The sequence below is a fragment of the Varroa jacobsoni genome, unplaced genomic scaffold (assembly GCF_002532875.2).
Source record: "Varroa jacobsoni isolate VJ856 unplaced genomic scaffold, vjacob_1.0 scaffold_630, whole genome shotgun sequence".
NCBI lineage: Eukaryota > Metazoa > Arthropoda > Arachnida > Mesostigmata > Varroidae > Varroa > Varroa jacobsoni.
The window spans coordinates 63,285-77,735 of NW_019213532.1; the positions used below are offsets into that span (position 1 = coordinate 63,285).

At 39.9% G+C, this 14,451-nt stretch overlaps 1 protein-coding gene across 3 annotated transcripts in view; it reads right to left on the bottom strand.

The window, feature by feature from the left end:
• LOC111262148 (bridge-like lipid transfer protein family member 3B) overlaps positions 1-14,451 on the bottom strand; it is a 44,386-nt gene that overhangs the window by 9,226 nt on the left and 20,709 nt on the right. For all 3 annotated transcript variants that reach the window (XM_022836185.2, XM_022836187.2, XM_022836184.2), the window contains exons 13-15: positions 11,693-11,896; positions 11,212-11,371; positions 6,697-7,062 (exon numbers count right to left, since the gene is read on the bottom strand). In XM_022836185.2, the coding sequence (XP_022691920.1) occupies positions 6,697-7,062; positions 11,212-11,371; positions 11,693-11,896 (730 nt within the window). The remainder of the gene's footprint in view (positions 1-6,696; positions 7,063-11,211; positions 11,372-11,692; positions 11,897-14,451) is intronic.

Sequence of the window (14,451 nt, forward strand, 5' to 3'; positions counted from 1 at the left end):
TGTGTGTGTGTGTGTGTGTGTGTGACGTGTGACTGTGTGTATAGAATATTCGAAATAAGATTGATCCACTCATTTCTGAACTTTTTTCTAAATAAAAACGCAGCTTTTAATGGAACGCTCGCATGTTGCAGCGATATTTAGCGCAAATATGTTGATTAGATGCAGGCGTCTTTTTCAATTCTGACTCCAAAATTCATAAATTTTTCATAATAAATAATTAAAGTATCGTTTAAAGCCATCGCACACCGTAACAAATATTCGGTCGGTTGCAGGCCAAAAATCCCCAAAATCCAAGGATTCAAAGATAAAAGTCTAAAAAGAAAGGCCGTCGAAGACTCAGCTGACTCTACAAATCTACCTTTTGGAAATAGCTTCTGATTTTAACATTTAAATTTTTCGTTTTTTTACTCTATTTTGATAATGTTCGAATCTTTTCAACCTGTTATAATAGAATATTGCAATAAAATAAATATAAAGTGAATCTGAAGAAAATCTTTTTCAGTCTGTTCGGAAGCGGCGAGCAGAAAAATTTCGGTCAAGCAACAAAGTTTGTAATCTCGGTGGAAATTCATCTGACAAGAGCTGATTTTTCAAATCTCCTAGGTCCGTTAGCAAGAACTTATCGTTTTCGTTATGAAGAACCGGTTTCCTCCTACTACTGTTAGTGTATCTTCGCATGAACTCATGTTATAAAAACATCAAGATATGCTGAATCATTTGGCTTCATGATTCTATTCCTAGTTGGTGGCATGAGTAATTTAATGCTAATTTTATAATATATATAATTTATAATTTAATAAGGAGTACACGTAAAACATACAAACGTGTATTATCAATTGAATAGTTCTACCAAGATGCTTCAAATTAAGTGAAAAATCCTATATTGACACCTCGTACGACTACGATACGTACTAGAACTTGTTACAATATTTTGCCAGTTCCAATGGCTTTTGGACGGCATCAAATACAAAACGAAAAGCTTTAACCTTAAACAGATACTCCCGAATAAGCTTTTAAAAAACTCAATTTGACTTCGCTTTTATGTTTAACGCATTAAAATGAGAAACAGATTACCTTCGACTTGTCCATGTTGTCAGTTAGTTAATTAACGGGGTATGTTTCACACAATTACACTATTCCTATAACTAACTTTTTCTATAACTTTTTCATAGATATTAACTTTTAGAGATAAACTAAATGCCGTTTTGCTACCGGCCGAAAGATTAAACTCAGACAACTTGAAACATGCAAGGCCCTTATGAAGTTGATATATCATCTTCGTGCAGTAGCTAAGGGCATAATATGATAATCCAGGCGCTTTAATCTCTAACCGATCGCAACACATAAGTTTACTATTCAATACAATGTAAGAAATGCTGCAAGAATCGTTCGATTTTCGGTACTCGGTCCTATATAATAAAATTAAGCTTAATTCTACCGACCATGCAAAGCGTCGTTTTACGTTTGCTACACGGCCCAAGGGCAGTTGCAACACGTAATAATCAACACGTAATAACTGGATCTGTAGATAGAAAAAACCTTCCTTTTATGGGCATACGGGAATCCTTATGTAATTTACGGACAACTACTAGTTTGATTAAGTTAAGGGTACTTAGCCAGTATGCGATTGACAAAAGAGGGTTCTACCTGCCATTACACATGATACTGTGGAAGGAAAAGTTTGATTAAAGCACAGAACCCCTCAAAGATCTATACGATGTTAAAGCATGGGTGTCATAGGGCGGGTACATATGGAAGGTCGGTGAAACCTTATCGTTTTATTTATGTGATTTGATATAATTAGGCTTTTCTCCTGCGGGTATTTTTTTAAAAGCTCGGATTTCTCGGTTGGGAAGCTAAAAGGCTGTGCAACAACAGATGGCTTATGCAAATAACAAGGTTGTATATATGTACATATATTAGTTCTTTTGAGTTTCAGGCTGTAACCTGTATAAACCTACTGACACTCTAATCATACTTAAGAATCCAATATCATAAAAATTTGCAGATATGTCAAATGCTCTTACAAGATTAACTAGATATAGTTGTCTGGTTTGGTATTGCCATGCCAAACCCCCTGGATACATTTCAGAGAACCTGTCTGAGTTGGAATCCCGTTATTCCGTGCTATTATCGTTACCTCAATAGTAACAAAAGACAAATTACATTTGAAGGACTCGTCATTCTGTTGGGCCTACGAGCAACAAACAATCGATAAATTAGCTCGCGATTTCCTGCTACATTGTACTATCTATACACTTTGAATCGTTGAATTGTTTATTTGCATTGTGCATAAGAACAATGTCTATCAAATATCCTCTCAAGGGCTTGCATGAGGCGATTTATGTCGTAATTTTACATAGTTTAGTGTCAATTTTAACAATCACTTTACGCGCACTGTTTTCGCTGTTGATCCTATCCTTCAAAAAATCCCACAACCATAAATCCAGAGGAGTCAAATCACAGGGCCGAGGTGGATATTCGATGTCACCGCCGTACACTGGGCTCTCAATCAATGTAGAAATATTAGTTTGAAGTTCATTGTTTTACGCATGGTAAGGTAATTTGCCGTGTAGTATTGAAATTAGAAACTGCTTTCACTGAATGCTCTAATATCGGTCCACAAAAAGGCTTGCAACGTGTAAAGACAGAGCTCGCCATTGACCGGTTCTGCCGTTCCGTCATCGTCTTTGAAGCAAACAAGCTTAACAACAATTTCATTCTAAAGACCGCGCTACGCAGTGGTCTTTTGTGAACGAACTGGTCGCTCACGCTAAGCCCATAGATGTGACAATTTAATTTATTCACATGGCCATTCAGCTGAAAATAAGTTTCCTCTGAGAGGATGGCACTTACGGAGCATCACCGTTATTGATTGCCCATTTCAGCGCTGGCTTTACACGCTAGGTAGGTGTTGCTTTAAACTGTAGCTTTTCACCATAGGTAAACGGCAAACCGCAAATAGAACCGTTGTACTTACCACTTGACACTTTGATAGATTTTTGGCTTACTTACGAACACAAGGGAAACCCACAGTCTCTATATATAGTACACATTGTTAATTCAAAACGGAATTTCACTTGCAGGAAGAGGATATAACTTCATAAAAATAATTCGTTATTTCATATTAGTTACCTACATAGAGTGGTGCCTCAACTCGCTGTCCATTTTCTTATACCAAACAACATATCACGATCATTATTTACTTTAACGGAACTTTAACGGAAAAAAAACCGGTCGGCTTGAAAAAACACTACGGGGACTGTTTTTATGGTCTTTGTGCTGTCATATTTCTTCCAAGGTCTGAGTTTCTCAATCCATAATTTAGTGCCACGTATGCCACGGAGTGTGTCCTTCAGATGGTAAGTCGCCCTTAAAATTCGCATACCATGCATGGCAGTAGCATGCGAATGAGATTTGCTTGATCTGTTGAAATAGGACCAGGCATGAGCAATGATATAGATCGTCACATATGATGATTCAGTTTCAAGAGAATTCATACTCAATGAGCTGTAATCTTGAAGAAGCTATAATGAGTGGATATTTGACAAAAAAAATTTAAATGATAATTCAGCAACTGACATCATACCGTGTCATAACTGCGCTATTGATCAGATGCTATGGCTGCAGATGACTCACCACACTGTGTGAGTCTATCAGTCTTATTTGCATGCCAAATCCTCCTTTACTCTATGGTTTGTTCTGTTCTCTAATATAATACGTAATAATTACTGACAGGGTTGGATCTTCAAATCAGTCAAACGATAAATATAAAACTCTTCCTAAGGGTTCAAAAAAAAAGGAGGAAAAAGGACAAACGTCAGGGATATCGCATTGTCAAGGTCACCGCTCTCAGGAAGAAATGAAAGCAAAAAACAGAAAGAACCATCTGCTTTGCCAGCAGACAGCTTTTTCCAAAGACTGTTTCGCCCCCTTCCCTCAATACATTCCAAAAAGCACATTCCACCAAGTTCCTTTGGTTCTATTTTTCCCCGTGTCGTCCTCGTTCGCCCCATCCGCTCCCATCAATTCGCTTACGAAGCACACACATACACAAAAATACACGCAGACCAACCTACCATTGCTTCGTTTTTGCTGTCCTTCTTCTCAAGAGGCCACCAACTTTAGCGGCGCGTTCGATCTATTTGACAAGCAAGGTCGTAGTCCATTAACCGTACCGATACAGCTGACTTCATCAGAATGAGCTCAAAGCGGGAAGTTTTCAGCATCTAACACTGAGTGATTAGCTAATTCTAAACCAACACGTAAACTGCCAGCAACGGCTTGACGTTTTTGCCCTAAATGTGCGCTCCTTATTATGGGCGCCGTGTCTCTCGGCGTATCTCGTACGACAATCTGAGCGATAGACAGCGGATTACTAATGATGATGATAATAATAGTAAGCTACGATGCCAAAATATTAGCCAAACGTAAAACACGTTCTGGTTTCCCGTCTTCTCCTATGTTAACTCGGTTTTTTTGCGACTGCACTGCATGATAGAAGGCCCGTGGCCCAGATTACACAAGCTTCGTGGGTAACGTATTTGCCTGCTAATCTTAGGCACAGTTGTGGTCTAGGTTCGAACCCTGGTATGGACATTCTTTTTTTTTTCATTTTGTACAGGGAGCCAGCCGTCTGATGGAATCCCTAACGGCGACACCAAATGTAAAACTCGAGAGATTTTTTCGAGTTGCACAAATAGACATCTATATTCCAGTAGTCAATCGCCGACCAACATAGCCCGTGAAATGCTGGCGGTGTTTCTTTGAGACTTGATAAACGTATTCGCCAGAAGAAATGATTGAAAATGACAAGCCATCAAGTTGTCTAGCCAACGAACGACAGCAAGTTACGATCGCACGGTGACGATATTCTACATGGGCTATAGGCCATCGGTTTCTGGTGTAGATCCTGTTAGATAGTTATAATGGCAGTAGCAAGAACAGAAAAAGGGTATGCGGTATATCCGATTGTGTGCGTGCAAGTGGCGTAGATAGTAGAAAGCAGACCATCTGATTCTGGTTCTGCCTGCCACCGACAGTAGAACCTGGATGAATCACAGACTTCATTGTTCCTGCATCAGTCTTCGACCAAAACTCGATTTGCTCCCAACCCTGTTATATTTAACGCGCTTATATTTAATTTATGATGAAACGAGTGCTTTGTTAAGCAGGTTGTTAACGACTTTTTAACATAGTCATAGCTGTATGTCAGTTTCAGCGTCCTCGGTAGCATCTGTCGATTGAATACGTCGTACATCGTAGCGACATATTTACCGCACAAACAGATCTCTAACGGCATTAGGTGAACGTTGGTTATTTGAACCATCGTTCCATTCGATGATTTCTCACCGCCGCCGATTCTACCACAAAAACAGACCTGTTCTTTCGATTTTTTATTTCTTCGTGCCTCCTTCCCTTCAATGAGAACTAACAGTGGCACAAGTCCGTACCGCAATAACAAATCAAATACGAAACAAGCCAGCACATCGAGTTTGCCACGTAGTAGCAACATACATACCAACAACCTCATCCGCCGACTTCCGAACGGATATTACGGACAACCTCCTACACAACCATTTAGGCAGGCAGGCAGACAGGGAGGCAGGCAGACATCAACGGCCGTGACGGTCTCAGCAGAACAAACAATGCATTCTTCTCTTGAATTGAAGGTCGGCTATTCCGCGGCGTAACGTTTGCTCACCCCACTATTGCTACTCTTAATATGGAGTACTAGCAGGATACATGGCAAAGCCCAAAAGCACCAGAGAACGCAGATACGCAGTGCTGTAGTATAACAGCAAGCAGAGGAAAGATAGCAAATGTACCTCCAGATTGGTCCATTCGATCGGACAACCACTAGTACTTATGGCCTTTCTTACCCGATCTGCCTGATGTGATTCGAAATATAGAATTGAGACCCAAGCTAAGGATGTTTGCATAATGCAAAGTTCCAACGGCAAATAGATGTAATTGAGCAACGGTTGGGCTAAAAGATTTCACAAGTGTGACGAAATGTATTGCCTAAATAGAGTACGGTGGCGGAATAACGTACTAGCAGTTTGTGTTTTCGACTGCCCCATAAGAACGCCCCGCGCGGGTTATATATTTGCGATCGGGTCGTCTACATTTCTATTAGTCTCCAACGGTGGGTTCAATGGCGCTATGCTTTCTTATAGCAGCATAATAATAGAGCACGATTTTTGCTATTTATTTCAGCCATCAGTCGCCGCTTAAAACGCAAATTTTACGTATAATTTGATTTCGAAGTTACTTTTCTCGTTTTTTAAAAAACGACACGATCAACCCGCCCCGAGGGATGTAAGCGAGCCGCACAACAATTTCGTAGTAGTATGCCTTATTTATTTTATTCTTTTTTATTTATTAAGTTCACTAAGTGGCCTTGAATGGGCTATTGACACAGATAACGTGACAAATTAAACTGGGTTATATTTATTCATTTACATGTGCTTGCGTATTTCCCATAATCCATTTCATGTATGAGATGAAGCAAGCTTCATAGTCCATCACCGACTAATCTCTCCTTCTTTCCGTCAGTACGCATAAATAGAATGCGAAATGTAAATAGACCATGGCCAGTCGAAAAGTAGCCGCGGTTTTGTATAAGCTAGTAAGTAAATAGTCAGTCGATGCAAAAGTGAACGTATTTTTTATTTTCCGTTTGCTTCGACTTACCTTTCTTTTGCAGTTTACTTTGCGACTTAAGCGAATTGTTATCATTTTCCAGCATCTGTAAGCGTGTTGCCAGCTGTTGCTGCTGATGATGATGGTGCGGCAGCAGGACGTGACCCGTAACGCCACCACCCATCGCCGGTCCTACTCCACAGGCACCCCCGTCACTGCTGTTACCACTGAAGTTGATTACTCCGGTTGAATAATAGTTGTTACAAGAACTATTTGTCACATTTGTATTGCAGATATCTGGATGTTCCCCGATGAGCTTAGAGTCGGATCCGGCGCCAAAGGCGTCATTCTCCGTTGGACCTATAGCAGCAGCGGCCATTGGACATGCAAACCCGGCTGATGATGCCAGAAGTTTATCTGTTGACGAACGAAATAATTTGTTACGGTTGAATTCATAGATACGATACCTTAAAGCGATAGAAAGCCAACGCTAGCCTATTTAAACATCAAAAATAGTAACTTGCGCTTCTCCGACTGTTCACCACATAAGAGGCTATTAATATGTGTTGTTTAAATCTTATAGAAAATCTGTTGCTACCCGTTCAAATCTTCAGAGTATTGCAGGCTGTGCAGTTTAAATCTCTAGGCCAACTATATTTTAACCTAACTGAGTTAAAAGGTGCCTATAATAATGGTCGTATAAAAAGCAAAAGCATACTGGGGTACTCCTTTTCCCTCTTTTATTTTTCAAAATTCTTTATCGAAGGAAATCGTTTACTCTCCATCCTTTCCGACTATTCTTCAGCTGTTGCCGCGCACCTTATACATATGATGCAAACGAACCTACCGTTCTACTCGTCTCGTTTTGGACTACAAATATGAACTAAATATAGTACGCAGTACAGAACGTTTCGACAGCGTTCTGTACTTTTTTTTTTTTTTTTTTTCTGCCCATTCATAAATGGGAAGTACCTAGCAATTAAAAATGTCTTCTATCTCAGCAAATATTAGAAAAATTATTGACAACAATTGGACTGGCAAGCGTTCCATCCCAGTTGTCTTCCCTACCGCGTTCAACATCTTTGCACAGTATATCGCTTCCCACCTTCCAGAAAAACGAAGAAAGATGCATTAAGTATTTCATGCGTAAGTAAATGGTACTGTCGTTTGTGAACTGTCGATGCCAGAGAAGCCATCACTAGATTTCCGTCACACAATAGGAAAATACTACGCAGATTTGGACAAACGAACAAAAACATAAAGCGGTAACTCATAGTCCCTCTCAACGCTGGCGCTCTTGTGCCTTCTGTACATCACGTCTAGCCTATTCCAAGGCCGACTACAAATGCAATCATAATAATAGTATAAAGCGTCGCTTCATTTTCTTCTTTTTCTCTGGCTGAAGTTCTTTTCTCGTTTATCGTTATCGTTACATGTTGATGTGTAGTGTGCCAAATGTATCTATGGCACTGATGATGGCCGCCATGGAACAGAAGTACGTTAGCAGCGGCTAATCTATTATACCTTGATTATTATGTTCATCATCAATCATCACATTATTCTGTGCTATGGCAAGCAAACGGCCTCAGTACGTAACCAGCTTGACTTATCGCAAAATCTAATGCCTTACACGGATAGGTTCATAATTAAGCCATCTCCTCCATTTGAATGGGGCGCCTCGATGCGTCCAGACCATGATGATCACGACAATCGTACAAAGGTGGGTATCATGTAAGAGCCTCGACTGTGGTCCGTAGGTACACATAATGAACACAAATCATGAAACTCTCCAACACTGTGAAATCCGCCCTATACTTTGATGGGAATAGTGTTTGCTTTATTATATGTCATTGCTACACGGCAACTATGCAGCTAAATGGTTCTCCGGCAACGACATTATGGCAAAAGCCTGCAGAAATGATTACATCGATGTAAAAAAAAATTAATCAAGTTAAGAAAAACAAAAGAAATGTTGAAGTCATAAAGTAAAGAATAGGAAAAATATTCAAATTGATAGTATTGCTCTGCTTTGGTATAGGGTCTGGTAATAAGAGGTCGCTGGGTTATACGTGGTGATTAAGGTCGGGGCATACTGTGATACATCGTATCAAATATAACGAGTCACAATAGAATTTAAATACAAGGAGGAGAAAAAACAAACAGGGAGGTCACGGTGAAATGTAATGACGCCTTGTTGAACATGTTAAACCAGACAGCAAGCGTTTATCCGCACTAAACATTTGTTAACAATATAGCTCCGTCTTTAAAACACCTATATTTTATCTTTGTCTAACTTTACCACTATTGTTCTGCAGCAACAAACTGCTAGGCGCAATTCAAGGTGAATGACTCGATTTGGATGCAAAAAATTTAAGCTGCAGCCCAGTGATCTCAGAGGCCGAAGATGACCATTAGACGCATCCTGCATAAGTTCCTTTGGTGTAGTTACTACTACGTCTCTAAATACTTTTTTTTTCTTTAATTTACCTCCCTCGTGTGAACAAATTCTGGTTGCCATCTCTATTTCAGTATAGCATCAAAGACCTGCCCCATTAGAAATGATGTAGTCAAGATGGGCTTGCTTATGTTTTCTCTGACAGAGCTGTGAAACGACGGCGTTTCCTACTTGTTGAAATTTGGACCTTCTTAGACTGCGCTACTGCAGTTATTGCAAAGTACCTGAGCTCAAACCGTGTATCAGATCGCTTTTGATGAATAACTACATGTAAGTGAAATATTTTTGTTTTTTTTTCTCATATTTTTATGCAAGCTTTTTCTCACATATTATGCACATTATTTAGAGTTATCTAGATACTTTATATTTGATTTTGTTAGAGATAAAAAGTCTGGAATGTATGGCAATAATGTCCTAAGTTTTTAGTTATTTGAATTATGGACCTTTCTTTGTTGAATGGGGAATAGTGGATGGTAGCTTCAAATCCCGCTCATGATACATACACATAAACGGACCACAATAAAGGCCATATCCACTATAAAAGTCATTAGACACGAAACAGAAACGGAGATTTCGGTCTGCACCCTTTTTTCATTGATTAAAAGAATGAGTTATATTATACGTCCCGCCTAACGAACATTATAGCTTGGATATACACACAGACACTTACTCTGTGTCCGTGACCCTCCTTTGCTTAGCCGAATAGGCCAAGCTAGTAGCTATTCCGTTTTCTCATTTTTAAAATATGATTCTTATACTAGCCGCACAATGGAAATGTTCCAAAGATCTTGTTTCCATGCCATAGTTAATAGATCGGTCTATTCTTACATAAAAAAAGTTTGTTTGATTGATACGACATTCAAGCTACCGTACTAATCCAGCTGTGTGATTGTTGAGATCTTAATTAACCTAACCCTTACTTAAATGAAGGCTTACCATTGGTTCCGTTACCTTATAATTAGTGGCACCTTAAAAAATCAGTGTCACTGTATTCGTCTGATTGTAGGTAACCCGTAATATCAGACTGAGATACTGACATACTCTACAGATTTTCAACCATTTTACGTCTCAATCAAAATTAGTTTTGCGCATATTTTATAGAGCTTGAAAAAGCAAACAACTATTCAATATAAATTCACTAGGAACTCGTAATAGGTGTTTAAGAAATCACCTAGAGATAAATGTGGCTAAACTTAAAACTTCAAGTTGACAATATATATATATATATATATATATTATAAAACTATATATATATAATTTGGATCTCTGTGCATTTCGATTTAAATTAACTTTTTCCTGGCAAAAAAAAATAATTTTTCGTGATGTCCGAAATTCGTTCCACAGCGTGAACAGAAAATGAGGAACCTTAAAACCAGATTAAAAAGCGACTGGCACTAAAGTTGTCGATTACGTGAGAAAATAAACTGCTTGCTTCAAAAGAATTTTCAATAATTATCAAGACCAGCAGTGTAGCCCATTCCATCGTATAATGTATTTTTCCTAGCCCGCAAATTTTACACCAAAGCCGTACGTAGGCCACTTTGGGCAGCAAAACAGACACACATCGGAGGAGACGGAAGATTTCGGCATATTTTAAAGAGACTAAACCGACCATTTTTCACTTCGCACCCATTTTTCTCTCAATTACTTAATCTGATTTGCTGCTAGCGTAACTAGGTTAGCGGAAACAACGGCCTATGTACATACATACCAATACCCATTCTGCTACATGACCGGTTACATTTAAGCAGATATTCTGCTCTTATCTACCTAGCCTTGCCAAACTAATTAATAATTCATATTAAGGGATCTAAATTCGTATTACACCTAACCTAACAAAAACTATAGCCCGATAAAAATCACAGTTACAGCCTAGTTTTTTTCACTTCAGCGATTGTCCTAAAAGTATCAGTTCGAACAAATTGCACAAAATATCACCAAATCATCCTATGGCGCAACTTACTTCACAATGAAAAGCTATCAACACTCAAAGAAAGCGATAACTATACGTTGGGGTGGGTTGACAGACGATATAAAACAGACAGACACTCAGTCCTAGTAGCATATGTACGCACACTAGGCGCTTATTGTGTATTGTTCTTAATACTAACCTATGTTGCCATTATTTCGCAGAAGGTTTTCGACGCTTTCGTCCAACGAACTAAAAGCCACGGGTAGCACGAAAAGTGGGGACTCCCCTACATGGCCAGTGGCGGGTTTTTCTATGAGACAGTGTGGAATCACCAACAGCTGTCTTGGCGAGGCACGAACCTGACGGCATTAAAATTTTTTAGTTCTAAAACTCCAGTCCAACTCAACGCTTCAAAGAAGAAATTCAAGCTAAACATCAGAGATCTAAATGGACGGCGATTAAAACCAAATGCAAAAGTCAGATTGTTTGCCTCAGAGACCAGGGCCGTCTAAAAATATTTTCTCCCTTTGACTACAAGGGTACATAATCGAATCCAATCATGATGAAATTATATCAAAGGGTTCTTTGTTGAGTGAAAGATATTCTACAAATAGGATATATTCAGTTTTTTGATTTGCTTAGAATGAAAATTTACAAATATAGAAACATAACTAACTAACCTTAATATCGTAAAGAAGTACTCTGGCTGACAGCTGTAAAATGTCTGTATGTCCATCTACAGAACGGCCATTAGTATGATGAACGCCTGCGCTGCCATTATGGTTAGCCTGAACGGTTGCACTCTTGGCGGCTGCCTGAACGCCACCTTGAAACATGTCTGCGAGTCCGGCTATCGATCCAGAGCTCAGCTTCAACTCAAGCCCCTAAGATTCAAGCAGAACAATATGTTTCCATGTTACAATTCGTCCATGCATAGATATCTAGTATATATGTTTATTATGTAACTGTACGTCTCTGTGTCATGATAGGCTTGTATCATATTCTTTTGTCAAATACTTCTATGTGTAGGCAACTGAAAATCGCAAACAAGTTTGACCCTAAACTCCGAGGAACACTTGGTTAGTCATTACGTTGGTTGGACGGGGTCGCGTTCGGCTAGTACTATATTTCACGGCATTGGTCCAGTTTATGTTTCCAAGACGCTTGCTGGATAATAACAATATGAAAACTTTGGCTACATTTTGCCGAATATTACAAGCAGTAGACAACATGTCCTCTCTATAAAGCACCACATCAACGACGATTAGGTGCTCTGATTCTTTTTGCAGCTACACTCATATGGTTGCTGATACGTTGGATATCTTATAGAAGATCTTCCGGCCTCTAAATCCTCTGAATACGTTGTGCTTGCTGTCTTTAGCCCCTAATGTATAAGGCAGTTCAGGAGCTAAAGTTCAAAATGACAGCGCCACCGCCTACGGCGGCAATACTGACACGTAGATCCGTTCCTTAAGGCCGCTGCTCCTTCGCCAAAAATGTTTTAGTTCGAGCATTTTCCATGTTAAAGCACAACCACGCTTCTCACTGTCAAGGCTGTTACACAGTTTAGCTATTGCCTCATATAATAAATCATATAACGTGTTGACCTACCGAACCTGATCCGATCTGACTCCTGCAAAGCTTGTTGGAAACTGCTATGTAAGATCAGCGGTCGAATACTGCCCCATTCTTAATCCAGTTTTATAAACATACAAGCTGGTAAGCATAATATGTAATTGAACAAGTGGGAAAAACTGACAATGAGAATTCTTATTTATTCTTATTCGTATCTGCTTATTGTAGACAATCGTTGAGTCAACGAACGGCACGTAAGACAAGATCACACACGTGGCCGCATGGCCATTGGGATGTATACAGACGAAAAGTGACTAAACTTTTTCCTCGATCGCGTTCGCTCTATTTTGTTCGCAAGTTACAGGATTACAACTCGACCACTGTTCTCCGCCACCTTGCGCTTCGGCAGAACCCCATACCGTCTCTCCCTCTGCTTGCCCCTTCAATTCCCCAACTGCTACAATGCGATAGCGGAGAAGACGGATGTTCATCCGTTTTCTTCGCTTTGATCTCGCTCAATAAGCTCACTAAGATGTTGTACGATAAAGCGTCATGAGTCCATGCTTTATCGAATTTTATTGCAACATCACTAGCAAAACGGCGTTCTTGGGTACGTGTTTTATGCTGCCTAAGCTTTGCACTGCTTATAGACGCGCTCTGTGCCGATGCTTATCGCTACTAAGCGATAGTTGACGCAGTACAAGCTAGGACTAGAGCTACAGAGAAAGAAAAAGATCGGGGAGCTCCCGATAAGGATCTATTATATCTATGAGGTAGCGGTATTAATGCCAAGATATCTAGCTGCTCATTTACTTCACAATAGGCCGGTGAAGGGAGGAGCGAGTAGGCTGATTGAACTGGCAAAATTCAGAAGCGATTTGAGCAAACCTTGAAGTCCAAACTGTCAGTGGTTCTGTTTTCTCAGAGCTCATTTACTCGGGCTAGTGTGTGAAACTAGCGAAATGCACATTCGACGCTTTAAATAACGCAAAACGCATGGCTTACGGTTGCCACGGTTATTCCTTCTCGTCCAGAGTGTACCCATTGAACGTTTTACAACAGGACATAGAAAATTTGTCAGCATACTTTCACAAAATGTATTCGTCAAACACCTAACGGGCACTGATCATTACACACGCTCCGTGAATTGCTTGCGAGCGGTTTCGAGATCTACAGACCGCTAGAACTGACGCTACCGGCTAAAACTATTTAGAGAGCGTCTTGCGCATAAGCTTCTCGTACGGACTTGCCAATTCATTCATCCATGCGATACACCACTCGGGCTATTGCGTTATTGCCATTGAGCCCTACCCGTACAAGCAGATGTGGGCACGGAAAGCGCAGATTAACTAAGCTAAAAATTCTGTGAAACGGAAGCCATTACAGGCGCTTATGACATCATGCAAAAATGTTCCCTGCATAACAGGTCTGCGTACTTGTCCCTATGATAGCGCAATGGGTACTGTATGGGCGCGCTAAGTATATTGACACGTGGTGATCTACGTTCGAATCCGAACGTAAACACACTCCGTTTTGGATTAGAAGTCAGCCATTTGAAAGAATGCCTGACGACTTAACAAAAGCAAAATACAAAACATTTAAACATAGTTATCCGAATTGTACCTCCGTTTGCTTATCTCAGCGTTCCAAACCTCTAGGTACTCTTTAGAAAGCCTACTTAAGTTGGAATCCTGCTTGCAGATCATCGTACGCAGAAGTAATGAAAGCCAAGTTACATCTACATCCAGTACATTTCCATGAATATTCTCCCAAAAAGCTTATTCGGTTTTCATCACAGAAGACATTGACAAATGGATCGGCTATTTCCCGGATCATGGAGTAAATAATAAACGTTTCACATTTT